Source organism: Vulpes lagopus, chromosome 4, assembly GCF_018345385.1.
Source record: "Vulpes lagopus strain Blue_001 chromosome 4, ASM1834538v1, whole genome shotgun sequence".
NCBI classification, from domain to species: Eukaryota; Metazoa; Chordata; class Mammalia; order Carnivora; family Canidae; genus Vulpes; species Vulpes lagopus.
This window is the reverse complement of record NC_054827.1, coordinates 7091076-7105054: the sequence shown is the minus strand read 5'-3', so window position 1 is coordinate 7105054 and position 13979 is coordinate 7091076. Positions and strand designations below refer to the sequence as shown.

The window sequence follows — 13979 nt, the reverse complement described above, 5'->3', positions numbered from 1 at the left end:
ACCCAAGGTGGCTGACTTGGGCTCTAGGTGTCTTCCATAGGTCGAGCACAATAAATAGCCCCCTCCATGCCCAACACCTTGTATAGACTCTTCTGTTTGTGGCAGGCAAACACCTATCCCTCCAGTGTTTCCTCCTATGGGAAGTCTTCCTGGCATCCCTCAGGTTGCCATGGGAGCTCACTTTCCTTATTTCTCCTTATCCTCTCTGTCTCTCCACGACAGCTCTTGTCACACTGGACTCAATGCCACTGTTGCTTTGAATGCTTCCTTCCCCTCAAGACTTTAAACAATTTGGTCTAGCACAGCAATAGCCCCCTAAATATTTGTTATAATAATACAGAAATGAGGATACCCAGAGAAAACAAATATAAAATACATATAATGGAGCGAATTCTCTACGAGTGAAATTCATGGTTTTAAATTCTGTGTTTTACCCTCTAGCTATCTATGGGTCATCTGTCTTATCCTTGGTAGCCTTATAAATAATATGAAAACTAACTTCTGTCAAGAAACAACGAGACAACATACAGATCTTCAATGCAAATATTCAGAAAGCAGCACCCAAAAGTGTAGCACCAACAATAATGACTCCTTTATTGCCAAACCATTTCCTTTAGAGGTTTAATTCCTAGGATTTGACAACGGGAAGGAGCCTTTGATGGCACCTGAGGTCCTTTCTAACCACATCTGCCCTTGGTGGAGGTTGGTCACTGGCTTTATTTGATGACATCTGGGCAGGACCTAAACATCTCACTCTGTACCCAGTTCAGTTTTAAGTAGTCTAATGTTGGGGATTTCGTCCTTTCTATTAAATTCATATTCCCACATCTCTGAGTTCTGTTTTTCTGGACTGGTATGAAAAGACATAATTCTTTCTTTGTCATATCGATCCCTCAGATTTCTAAAGATAGTTATCATGTTCTGGCTTCAGCATGTTTTCTTTAGTAAAAAAAAAGAAGACAAGAAAGAATACTCATTTTTTAAGAAAGATATACTTATTCAGTTATATTTATTAATTCAAATGCAACTATTTATGATATATATATATTTATGAGATACATAATAGTCATATATATATATATTTGAATATCCTCTCATTCAGAAGAGATGTATGTGAATATGCAAATCGAAGTTGAACTAAAAATACAAAAAAAATACTCATTAATGAGAATTTTACTAATGGATTTCCCTATTACCTTTATTTCATAAGTGCTTTTGGGTCACTGGAAATATTCTTTGCTTCCATGTTTTGCACTTATGGAACTTTACTCATGTGAACATAAGGAGTCCTATCAAAAGAAAATTTAAAATGGCCATATGCCATCAAACGTTAGCATCCCGTCGCTAATTTTGTTTCATGGTGTCACTCCCACCCAGTTCAGGACAGAGCTGATAAACCTCCCTTCCCCTTGAAGTCTCCATGTCTGATAAAAAATGGAATACTTGAGTTTATGCAGCTGTTCATGAGCTAATTATCTGCAATCATTTCTGATTACTTAATAGGCCATGGTAGGATGTGTGTTTGCTGCTATGTTGAGTTTAGACATTAGGCTTTAATGCGCTGATATGGTTAATTGTTGTGCTCACTGCTGCCTGCTAATAGACCATTCCTGAAAATGAGACCATATCTCAATGGAATTTGCTTGTTTATTTTAAATAAGTAATAACTACAAACTCAGATCCTAGATCCAGTGTTTACCATGTCAAGAATGCACTTTTTAATGCTGTATCATTTCTAATGCATTTAAATTATTCAAGTTTGGAGAACACACGTTATTAAACTAATGAGTCAATAACCGACTCAAATAACTGAGATTTCACATTCTTCTGGCTCGGTTCCGCTCCCTAAATTGTTTTCTGCCATTGGTAGCAAAATAGATTCTTTCGAAATGCGGCCCAACACGCTGAATGTAGTAACACAGTAATGAGAAAGATATATGCATATTAAAAGCAGACAAGTATTTATTAACGTGTGAAGAAGCAAGGGGCCGATGCTGGAGGCCGGAGCGATGCAGAGGCTTTAACACACATGGTGGACGAGGAGCTGTTGCGACGACACAGCTAATTTGCTTTGCAGTTCTGCATTTTATGATCGCGTTTAGTCCAAAAAGCTACTTTTAAAAATTTAGAAGGCTGTTCTTTGGACGACTCTCCATATATTTGCATCTCTGACTGCCAACACGGATGCAACATGTCCATGCTGATGTTTTTGGCGGCTCTTCCTCTTTCCCTTGCTGTCTCACAAGCCCTATTTTTTTTTTCTATCATCACGTTTGCATTTCTTCGACTCCTTCAAATGTCCTGTCTTCTTCCTCTCTTGCTGCTCTTCCTGGAGAGGAGCCCACAGGATCCAAATAGTAAGTAGAAAGTGTTCCAACCCCCAAACTCTGGGCTTTCCTTCTGCAACTTCCAAGAACAGGGTCCTTCCATCCTGTCTGCTCCGTGCCTTGCTTAGCACTTGGTTGACCCCTTTCAAAGTAGATTTCAATGAACGGGACCCAATGTGCTGTTTGGGTCCGTGGCTCTGGGTGACACAGTATAATCCTATGGCCTGCTTTCCACAAACACTATGCACATAGTGCTTCCATGACCTTAAAGTCATGTTTTTTTTTTTTCTATTTACTTGAGAGAGAGAGAGAGACAGCATGAGCAGGGAGAGGGGCAGAGAAGGAGAAGCAGACTCCTTGCTGATCAAGGGGGACAGGATGCAGGGCTCCACCCAGAACCTGAGATCATGACCTGAGCAGAAGGCAGACACTTAACAGAGACCCACAGAGGCACCCTTAAAGCTGAGTCTCTTCTGCTCTTCTTCCTTTTCCAAGAAACAGGCCTAAAATTGTATTGACAGTGATTTACATTCCTTATTGGTTTTATAGGATTTCCATCTAGAATGTAATACATGCCTGGATTTCTCTGAAACTTTGGATTTCCTTCGTGAATTAACATTCTTCGTAGTTCTTTCATGTTTTCTATTTCTAAGGTTTTGAGCTATCACGGGAAGCATAAAGCTCACCCCAGCATCTCCTTCCTAACACCTGCCCTTTTTTGAAGCTCTGGGCTCCCTGTTCCCCAGACACAGCATGTACTTCCTCTGGCCCTCACACAAGTGAAATGCAAATCCCTCTGTAAGACCACTGGCACTGCTCTTTCCTCTCTGAAACTTCCCAGAATAGTTGTGGTTGTAGTAGTACGCAGAGTACCTACTGTAAACCATAAAGATAATGAAACCAACTTGAGTTTTTTTAACCAAGTGCTAGGCTAACAAGACCTTTAGATGCTTACAGCACGTTACCCTCAAAACGGTGCTGCGGGGTGGTCTTGCGGTTTCCATGATTTCACTGACGAGTTAACTGGGACTTAGCACTCAGTGGCCAAAGCTTAATAAAATATCATGTTCAGGGTCACATGGTCAAGGTCAAGGGAGAGGAAAGGGCAGGTCTTTGAACTAGTGGTCTTAAGAACTCCATCTTATTCCAGAATATAGTAATTTGACACTATACCTACAGTTGCCCATGATGCCTGAAGAATAGCTTCCTCTTCATTTGTTCAAAAGCGTGCATTGGTCATCTAGCACAGGTCCCAGCGTGCACCGGCCAGCTCTCTGCCCACCAGCTCCTGCAGGGGAGGCAGGGACTTACTTATTTTTACATCCTCGGAACAAAGAAGTGGCCCATCTTAGAAAATCCATGTGTAGCAGTGAAGTGGAAGTAAGGCTTCCTTTAGAGATTTTTCATCCTGTACATACACTTCCTTCACAGACACTTTTCATGCCAAACAGGACTACTTGCTATTCCCCACACATTCCCTGTTCTGTTGCTTAGATATCTTTGTATATGCCGAGCCGACTGCCTGAAATGCCCTTCTGCATGTGCGCATCTTCACCGAGGTGGAACTCCCATTGCTGTCTCTCTGCCGAAACTCTTCTAGCTCACGCGTCAGACGTGTGCGAGCTCTCCCTCACTGCACTCTCTGCCCCTTGCTTCTAGGGCTATTATCCCTCATACTTTTTCTATCTCACAGACTGGCAAGCTCTTCTTTAAACCTAACATCCTACTGATTTTTTTTTCACATAGTAGGTGCTGGATAGAGACTAGATGGATTCAAAGGGAAGAAGTCATTTAAACCAGTTGGTGGGATTTCCTATAAAATGACAAGGTTCGAACTCATGGGCATTGGGAGTTGTGGTCACATTTTTTCATCTCTATGTTATTAAATACAGTGTAGCAGGAAGGCAGCATTATTTTTTATCTTTTTTCTTTCCTTTTCTAGGAATACATACCCTTTGATCTGATTAGTATGGGCCTGTCCATTTGCAAACAGATATCTACAGAATGCCACAGAGAGGGTGAGAAAGAGAGAAATTTTCACTTAAATTACTAGAAAGATTTAACAGCTTTTAGACACTGAGGAATTTCTTTCTCTTTCATAATAAACCAGCAGCACTCTGTTCAATGACATTTAAGTGCATTCATATTTGAGTAGTAGTAACAAGGTTAAATATAATCAGGAGACTGACATTATATTAAACTTTTATCTATGAAATTCAACAGATGCTTACCGAGTTTCTACTGTGTGCAAGGCCCAAAGCTTGGTATGATTCTGTGAAAAACAAAGAAGGGTTATGTGATATCCCTTAAAGAGGGGAACATTAGGAAATGCAGATAGGACAAGTAACATAACATGAGACACTCTGTGGAATAAGTTCCAGAAGAGGCAGCAAGTCCTGCAAAGACAGACAAAGAGACAGAGGTTATCCATCTTTTGGGAAACTCATCCAAACATTTATTTTTTCATTTCACACACCAACTTGCTAATCACGGGGCCTTGGAGTATGCAATGATAGGTGCCTTTAGAAAGTACATGAAAATAATGGATTAAAAAAATTAATGCAAATTAACTAAAAGCAATAGAAGGCAATGGAAATTTCAAACAAATTTATAGACGTTTTAACATTGCCCATTTCATGGGATAAATTTTTCGGGGAAAAAATTAGCATAATGATTATTTTCATATTCATACAGATTTAAGACCTGCGGTTCTGAGAACAGCACTTTCCTTTAATACACAGAAAGGAGAACAGCTTATTTCAGAGCGGGGGCTTTAGTGCTATGCAAACCTCATTCAAACCACAGCCTGCGTGACGCAGACACCTCTCCGACTTCACCTACACGAAGGTCTCCTAAACTGGAAAATTAGAAGTAACAACAACGATAATAAAGCCTATTTCATGGGTGGTCAAGAGGATTAAATGAAATGCTCCAGGGAAATGACAGCAACTGTCACAAAAGAAGGGCCCAAGAAACAGTGGCTCCTAAAACCATCTTCCTCACTTTACCTCCTACCCTCATTCTCAGTGCCCCGCCCCAACCCCCAGCCTTGGAAGCCTTCGTGTTCACACGATTTTGGTCTGAAATACCAAGAAACAGGCAAATAAACCCCACAGATATGGAGAGTAGGAGACCATGAATCATATCCTGAAGGTCAGCACAGTGATGACCAGCAGGCTCCCAAAGCCCGGGACACCCTGTCCTGGTCCTGCTGCTGGGGACATGCATGTTGTTGCCATTGGGACAAGGATGACACCTGCTTCCCTCCACATGAAAGCATCAGGCTTCACCCTCTCCCCCCCTGCAGAGGGTGGCTTTGAAGACCCAGGCAGCCCAGGGAGTCTCCTCTCTGCCTGGGACGGCACCAGGAGCACTGAGCAAAAGCCACGGCAAGAGCAGGGGGGATGCAGACCAGAACCGCATGGCAAGGGCTCCGTGACCTACACTGTCCCTGGGACCCAAGCCCCTACACACCAGAAACTACACATTCGATCTGAGTGGAACAACAATGTGCTAAAAGAAAAGACTTAAATAGTCTCTAGAGTTTCCTAACACAATAACCAAATATCCAGGATATAATAGAAGATCACCTGTCATGCCCCAAACCAGGGAAGCCACGATCGAAAGAAAAGACACTGTGCTGGTGTCAATTACGAGGCGAATCAGATGTTTGGATTATCCAACCAGGATTTTCCAAATGCTTCCAGAATCAATGATAAATTCTCTTGACAGCAATTTAAAAAACTGGAAAATCTCAGCAAACAGAAGTTATACAAAAGAACCAGGTGGAAATTACAGGACTGAATAGTTCCACGACTGAAATAACCCAGTTCACTGGGTGGTCTCACCTGTGAAGACAGCAGGGGACAGGGTCTGGGGCTGCAGCAATTGAAGTAAGCCATGTGTGTCCTGGGTTCTCAGAGGGAGAGGGGCCCGGGGGTGGGGCTGAGAAAATACTGGAATAAAGAGTGGTTGGAAAGTAGTAGGTATTACATCTACATACCTGACATCTGGCAACTGAGATAAGATGGATCCATTTCTCATAAAATGTAGACAAGCTGCAACCGTAGAGCCCCTTCCACCTCCCATCCCTGCACCGTAGCATTGGAGCTACACGTTACGCACATGGTACACACCTCGCAAGTCGATGTTGCGCTATCTTGCTTTCGACAGCCCCACGTATTGCAAAGAAACCAGGAGGAAATAGAACATATCTCATAATGATTTGGATATTTGCCTTTACGGTTTTTCTGTATTGCTTCTTCCCCGTGGCATCGCGGGCCGTTGGCAGTGCCTTCAACGGGCAGAGTCCTAATAGCTGCTTTAAAATCCGTGTTGGCTAATTCCCATTTCTGGGTCATCTTGGAGTTGGTCTCCGTTGTTGGTCTTTTCTCTGAAACCGGGTCACGTTATTCTGGTTCCTCTTACGTTGCATAATTTGGGTGGAACCCTGAATATCACGTGGAGGAGGGTCTGGGTTTGGTGTTTTCCTTTAGAGCGTGTTGATGGTTTTGTCTCTGCCAGCAATTAGTTTGGTTGGATTCAAACTGCGAATCCTCTCAGGCAGTGGGTCAGATCTTGGTTGGGTTCTTCTGTCCTTTGCTGCTCTGTGTTCAGGGGTCAGGCGAGGGCAAGGAAAGAGTTTAAGCACTGGACCCCGGGGCTCCCCCTCTTAGGTCTCCTCTTTCCCCTCCCCATCCCCAGTGGCTGTGGTTGCCCAGACTGACCATGGCCTCTTTGGGCTCCTTTTCTGTCAGACTCTGGCCAGCCTGCTTGGTTCTCACGTTGTTCTGCCCTCAGGGTGAGACTATAAACTGTAAAACATGGGAGGTTACCTCCAGCTGGTCTGTCCTCCCAAACCTCTCACCTCTCCAGAATCTGCCTGCTGTGGTTGGCTCTCCAGTGTCGTCTTTGAGTGTGTGCAGAACCCAGTCATCCGGTTGCCCAGAGTCTAGAGTGGGGTTCACTTAGAGCTTGACCCACAATGGACACAGAAACCTCCTTGAGGTCTGGAAGGGAAATATAGTCAAAACGCAGAATGAGGGTCGAACGAATGCCATGTTTCAAACATCCACTCTTTCCAAGCAAGATCCTGTTTTATCTATCCATCCTGTTCTTTGATGCTTCTCAGTAGAATTTTCTTCATACAGATCCTGCATATTTCCTATCTGGTAAGTATCTAAAAGTATCATACTGAAATTGATTGCATTTCATTTGCCTATATTTCCTTGGCATTAATTTTCTCACTGATGGAGGCCTCACTTGAGATGGGCCTTCCCCTCCTTGTGGCACCAGGAGTCTGCAGTCTCGTTCAGCATGTGCACCCTGTGTAACTTCACACCAGGTCAGTCAAGCTCACCAGTGGTCCAGCCCAGTTCCGGGCCTGCCTTGTAGTCATTGTCCTGTTGAGCTCTTGGGGTTGGGGTTACAGATCTTGGGTTGGTTCCAATTTGGTCTCTTCAAGGCAGAGTTCAAATGCAGATAGATGATCACATATGCTCTGGCCTTGCTGAGAATGTCATATGTGGATAACTCTGAGACCTCTGCATGGACAACTCAGAATGGGGTGGGGGTGGGGTCAAGCCATCTTCTCTGCTGTCCTTTTCTAAATATCTTTTTAATAGACTGAACCACCTCTGAATGGAATTTACCACAAACGTGTAGAAATGACGTAAGAGTGAGGTTTTCCTTTCCTTTGGGTGAATGATTATATAGTTACCCCCACTAAATTTTGGAGGAGGGTACCAAAAAATGGAATTTAAAATGATAAACTTTTTTAAAATAGCACATTATCAAGCATTTTAAATGGACTTGTTTTTAAAAATTAATTTTAAATATTAAAATCAAGATCAGAAAAATTGAAATCAACTTCCCTTTTAAAGAAGTACAGACGACTTCTGCTCCTAAATGTTACTTTCATATTCTGGATCCCCATAGGTTTCTCTGAAAATGCAGTTGAATTCTCGAAGTGTTTGGCTTATCTCTAGCATCTAATGGGAACTTGATGTTGAATAGAATTTAAAAGAAAAAAGCAAATGTCCTTTCCCATGAAGGAGATCTCATTTCCTTAAATTTCATTTAAGAAAATAAGTACTTTAATCATATGCTATGAAGAGGAGTGATACCTGAGAAGGTTACTCATTGTAGATAGAAGACTTGGCTATTTCACTGGACTATGCAGTCCTCCCCTTAAAAAAATAAAAAATAAAATAAAAATAAATCATTGCTTCCCCAAAGAAGTTACGAGAGACCAATAGCGCACTAAAAATACTTTATTGTCATTACTAAATGCATTATACACGATAAACAGAATACACTGTACATCTGATGAAACACACAGAGCCTTCATCAAGGCAAAAACATAGCCATAGAATGGAAAGATGGCACGCATTAAGAAAAAATGAACGGCTCTCAAATATTGCAATAACTATAAAATGTGCCACAGATAGTCTACAACCTTTCCATTGAACAAAACAGGGACAAAACATTATATACAGTGTGAAGAAATTAAATGTCAGATATCCCACTGAAGGAGAAAATATTAGCATCCTGGAATAATTTTTATTCCTGGTCCGTTTTCTGCCCACTGGAAAAAATTGCACTGCTTTGCCTTCTCAAGAGGACAGACAAAAAAATTCTTTCCGTTATTAGGTCCAATCTTCAACACCGTTCTCATGACGGAGCGTTTGCCATGGTCGCAGAGTGGGAAGGACAGATCTGCCCACTATAGGGTGAAAACAGAAGGATTGCAGAGTTTAGGTGTAGGTTAGGAATAGGCACAGCCGAGCCTGGGGGCATGTGGTCAGCACACCCCATGTTCTCTGCTACTGCTAATCTGACGTTGTAAAATCGACACAAGCCATCAGTTCTTCCCTTAGAAAAGCCTAGATCCTATAAGACGCATCTCTCCTACAAATGGGCTTGAGTCAAACAGAAAACTGCCATAATTCCGAGTTTCTCTTGGTCTCAAGGCATGCTTATTCTTTCCTCTTTATGGCAAGTATCTGGAAATGATCAGAATCTTGCTGTAAAGCAATCACCAATATTTCTGCTATCAATCTGTTTTAGTGAAAACGATGAAGATCAAAGATCTGCTATGATTTTAATACTAAACTCCTTCATCTCTTAGGAAAGGAAAGAATCCGATGCAGAATTGCATGGATGAATTTAAGCAGATTCCACTGTATTATTCTTATAAATTTTGGCCTCCGGGAGCTTTTAGAGCAGGCTGTGATATTATTAATTTGCCACCTAATCCTTTCTCCATTACATCCCCAAAAGCTCCTCGAGGAGGAAATGCGTCAGTTCAGCAGGATGGAGTCACATGTTCGCAGGGGGTAAGACCCAAAGTCATCATCCCGTTCTCCCCGGAAACTTTCTTAGGAAGACAGCCCCCTGAAGACAGAGATTTTCTCTCTCAGCAAGCTCAACCCCCAAAATTTTGCTCCAGCACTAAAACAGATCAGTATTTTCTTTTTTTTTTTTTTTTTTGCAGTTATGTACCAGATGCAACAGTTAGACAAAAATGTATCTTTAAACATCAGAATTACATAATTGCATAATGAGAGGCTCACACCCTGAAAAACACAGATGGTGAGCCAGAGGAGGAAGGACTCTAGATTCTAGTGTCCCGTCCCATCTTCACTTCCAGGGTCACGCTCACAGATCTGTGAGGAGGGCAGAGCCGTCCTATATTTACACTGTCAGCGTGCAAGCTTGTGCAATCGGATTCACAAAGTTTACTGTAAACCCAAGGTCTGCAAACTATTTCTCCTGTGTCCTATCCAGTGCATAAACCAAACTTTTGTAGCAGAAGTTAGGAAGAGTGTTTGTATCATGGGTTAGTTGCCACCTGGGTAAATCACTCCCTATCTTTCTATCTTTATAAACCAAGGGTGACAAACCTGTACTTGTGGTTATGCATGTGACACACTAGAATCATCTAACAGCTATTATTTGATTAGTTTTTCTTTTTTGGACAAAGCTCTTTGAATTTTAAGTCCTTCAACGCTCAGGCTTTGGACTGAAGTGTCAAATGGCTATTTGAAATTTCCAGATGAAAAAGAGGGACACCTGGGTGGCTCAGTGGTTGAGCATCTGCCTTCGGCTCAGGTTGTGATCCCAGGGTCCTGGGGTCAAGTCCTGCATCGGGCTCCCCACAGGGAGCCTGCTTCTCCCTCTGCTTACGTCTCTGCCTCTCTCTCTCTCTCTGTATTCTCATGAATAAATAAAGTATTTAAAATAAAATAAAACAATAAATAAAGGTGAAAAGGAAAATAAAATTTAAAGGTGAAACTGGAAAAAAAGACCACTATTTATTCCTTTTCTTTCCTCTAGAGAAGCAGGGAGGAGGGGCAGAGGGAGAAAGAGAATCTTAAGCCCCAACTTGAGGACTGAGCTCAGGAGCCTGAGCCAAAATCAAGAGTCAGACTCTTAACCCCCTGAGCCACCCAAGTGGCCCCCAACTATTTATTACATTTTAATAACGGTAGTCCTCAATTGCACGAGAGTAAGCTGGAAAAATCTCATGCATACCTGGAAAAACCCACACTGTGCTTCTCTAGGTAGAGAACAAGCATAAAACCACCTGCCCTTGTTGTCGCCATCCTTCCGCACAATTCGGAGAGCGCAGAGGCGGTTGTGTTTACTGCAGCGAGGACTGTCAGCATTTAACATACAAGCTCCATCTGTCATATTAATTCCAGGTTCACTGTAATGACAGGTTACAAAGTTACTACGGGGTAACCATGCTAAAGGGATCATTCCTAGCCGCCCCCCCCCCACCAGAATTCCGCTTGTACGAAGACATGGTACTGAACAGTGGACCATGGTCAGCTGTACCTCATTGCACACTCTGCGACATCTTTTTAATTTGTGGTTTTCCCAGGCAATCCCAATTTACTTCCAAAGTTACCTGTGCATCCAGAGCACACAATTAAAATTTCTAAAGAACAAAAATGGCTGTAATGTCCATGTCCATCCACTTACTGACTTCTCATTGGTGGCATGTGGTTCTTCCCTTATTCAGTATTACGCGGTGGCATCTTTTATCTCCTCTAAAATATTCTCAAGTCCAACTGCTCCCTGCCCCCTGAAGTAACTAGAATGACAGTCTTCTCTAATTATTTTCTCATCGCTGGCAAACTCTCATCGATGGCTCTGACAAGGCCAAAGAGATCACCCTTTCTATCGTCCATTTTAAAGGCAATTTTCTATTTGATCAAGGCTACATCTAACGGTTGCAATCATATTTCAGCAGCCTTCAGAAAGGCTGGTGGCAAAGTGTGGAAGTGTGTATTTGGGAAAGCTACTGGGGAAGCTTTCTTCTCCCCCACAATTAGGATCAAGAGTATCTGCAAGTTATTCTTCCAAACAGTGGTCAAAGGTCAGAAACCGAGCTTCTATGGTAGCTGGAGAAGCAGAATTTTCTCTTGGTAGAGGAGCTTCATGATTATTTAAAATTTTTTTTCATATTTTGCATATTTTTAATAATGCCTTTATAAGAATTAGTCTTTTTAATAAACCAGTTGAAGAGAAAAAGAGCTCGCATTAATTAAAACCAAAAGCCCTTCCCCTTAATATCCCTATTTTAAAACTTTTTCATGATAAAAAGATTCATCCTTTCTCAGTTTTTTTTTTTTTTTTGGTTAGAATATCATTATTAAATAATTTCTAGGATGGAATAAAATATCATTCTTAAATAATCTTGAAAAATACTTAAAAATCATAAATATTTCCCCTTTCTCTTACTCCCTCCACGACATTCTTCATATACCTGTTCCTATAATGATGCCTCAAGGTATCTTATCTAATTGAAATGTTCAGAGTTTGAGGTATTTTTTCTTTCCAGTTGTATTCAGGTATAATTGACATATGAGGTCTTGTTTGTGCTGAAATTGCTTTAAAATCACTTATAAAACAGACGCTCAAATACATTGCTTTACATTAACTCGAATATTCTGAGGGTAGTTTCTGAAGCTGTTGATGCAGTAGACATTGCCAAGGAAATCCTTACAGTTAAATATTTTGCCAGCAACTCCTCTGTGGCTACCTTTTTCAGAGTGGGGGACGGTAGCTGGTATTTTAGAATCAGGTGATACCATCCAGAAACAGCAAAGCAGAAAGCACAGGCTTGTCTTTCTCACATCCCCTCCTTTTCACCAATGCTCTACCGAGACAGGCCATACTAAAAACCTTCAAGAGAAGCTAAATATGCAGACGGTCATAGAAAAGGCAAGACATGTCAAAACCAAAGAAGATCATAAATGTGCTTTAAAAAAACAAAACGGTTAAGAGAAAGAAAAAAAGGCCTAAAGAATATTAACAGAAAGGAGTGAAATGATGCTTTCTTACAGAAAAAAAATGCATGCCTGCAAACACAGTTTTTTATATTATTTTGAAGGTGGCTGCCTTCAATAACAATTAGCTGAAGGTTTTCTAACCCATTTGCTTCAACCTAGAAATCCCCAGGGCTCTGAATACCCAAGAGAGGTTTAAATTCTCTTACTAGTAAAGCTTTCCTGGGGAGCGGTGAGGGGCAGGTAGGATTAAGGTGTGTGTGGAGGAAACTACAGTGTCCCCCTTGGGTTCCTCGTTTCTTTCATTCCATTTCTTCCTTGGTATAAGGTAATGACAAAAATGTCCACCTCCCTGGTACTCAGAGTGTGGTCCGCTGACCAGAAGCATGGCATTACCTGGTTGAGCCTTGGAAACACAAGGATTATCCACCCTGCCTCAGATCCTCTGCAGCATTAGAACCTGGATGTTAACAAGATTCCTGGGTGATTCATAGGCACATTAACTTGTGAGGCACTGAGTTAATGTAACCAGGATATTGATGCCACCTGTGATCACATCAACTCTAAATATGCATGGCTAATCTTAATTTTATGATAGAAAACATTATCCAGGATAATTAAATGTTCTGATTAATTGGGACATCTTGGTTCCTCTTTGTTTCCATCATTATTTAAAAACTTTCTAAGACGTAGCAGAGCATTTTCTTAGGTAAACTTAGCACGCAAAATGGTTTGACTTGGATAACTAGGACCATCACTTTGAATATTAACATTGGATTATAAATGGCCTATTAATAAATACAATAGGTCAGGGGTTGACAAATCTATTCAGATGGCACATATTTTTAGCTCATGGGTCTTCACAGTCTCTGCTGCAAGAACTCAGCTCTGCCGTTGTAACATGAAAAGCAGCCATAGAACATACATAAGCTAATGGGATTGGAACGTGTTCCAAAAAAAAAACTTTATTTATAAAAACAGGTGGTGGCCTGGGACTGGGTGGCTCAGTGGTTGAGCACCTGCCCCTAGCTCAGGGCGTGATCCCGTGGTCTCAGGATCAAGTCTAACATCAGGCTCCCCTCAAGGAGCCTGCTTCTCCCTCTGCCTGTGACTCTGCCTCTCTCTTTCATGAATAAATACATAAAATCTTTAAAAACAAACAAACAGGTGGTGGGCTGGATTTGGCCCTGCCAATGGTAAAGTAAAAGAGAAGTGAGCAATGCTTGATGCCTAATAGGTTCTAAAGACATACTCATTAACTAATAAATAAAGATCATTGAACAGAGATCAGATAAAAACTATTATCAGGAAAGGGGACATGACCATGCACAAGTCTGTAATTTTCATATGGACG

General features: G+C 41.6%; 1 protein-coding gene across 8 annotated transcripts in view; it reads right to left on the bottom strand.

Moving 5' to 3' along the window:
- Positions 1 to 8598: 8598 nt before the first annotated feature.
- NEIL3 (nei like DNA glycosylase 3) overlaps positions 8599 to 13979 on the bottom strand; it is a 141792-nt gene continuing 136411 nt past the window's right edge. For 7 of the 8 annotated variants that reach the window (XM_041752576.1, XM_041752577.1, XM_041752574.1 and 4 more), the window contains 2 exons: positions 10863 to 11037; positions 8599 to 9051 (listed from right to left, as the gene is read on the bottom strand). In XM_041752576.1, the coding sequence (XP_041608510.1) occupies positions 8869 to 9051; positions 10863 to 11037 (358 nt within the window). In that variant the 3' untranslated portion in view covers positions 8599 to 8868. The remainder of the gene's footprint in view (positions 9052 to 10862; positions 11038 to 13979) is intronic. The other variant, XM_041752572.1, reaches the window with a different exon arrangement.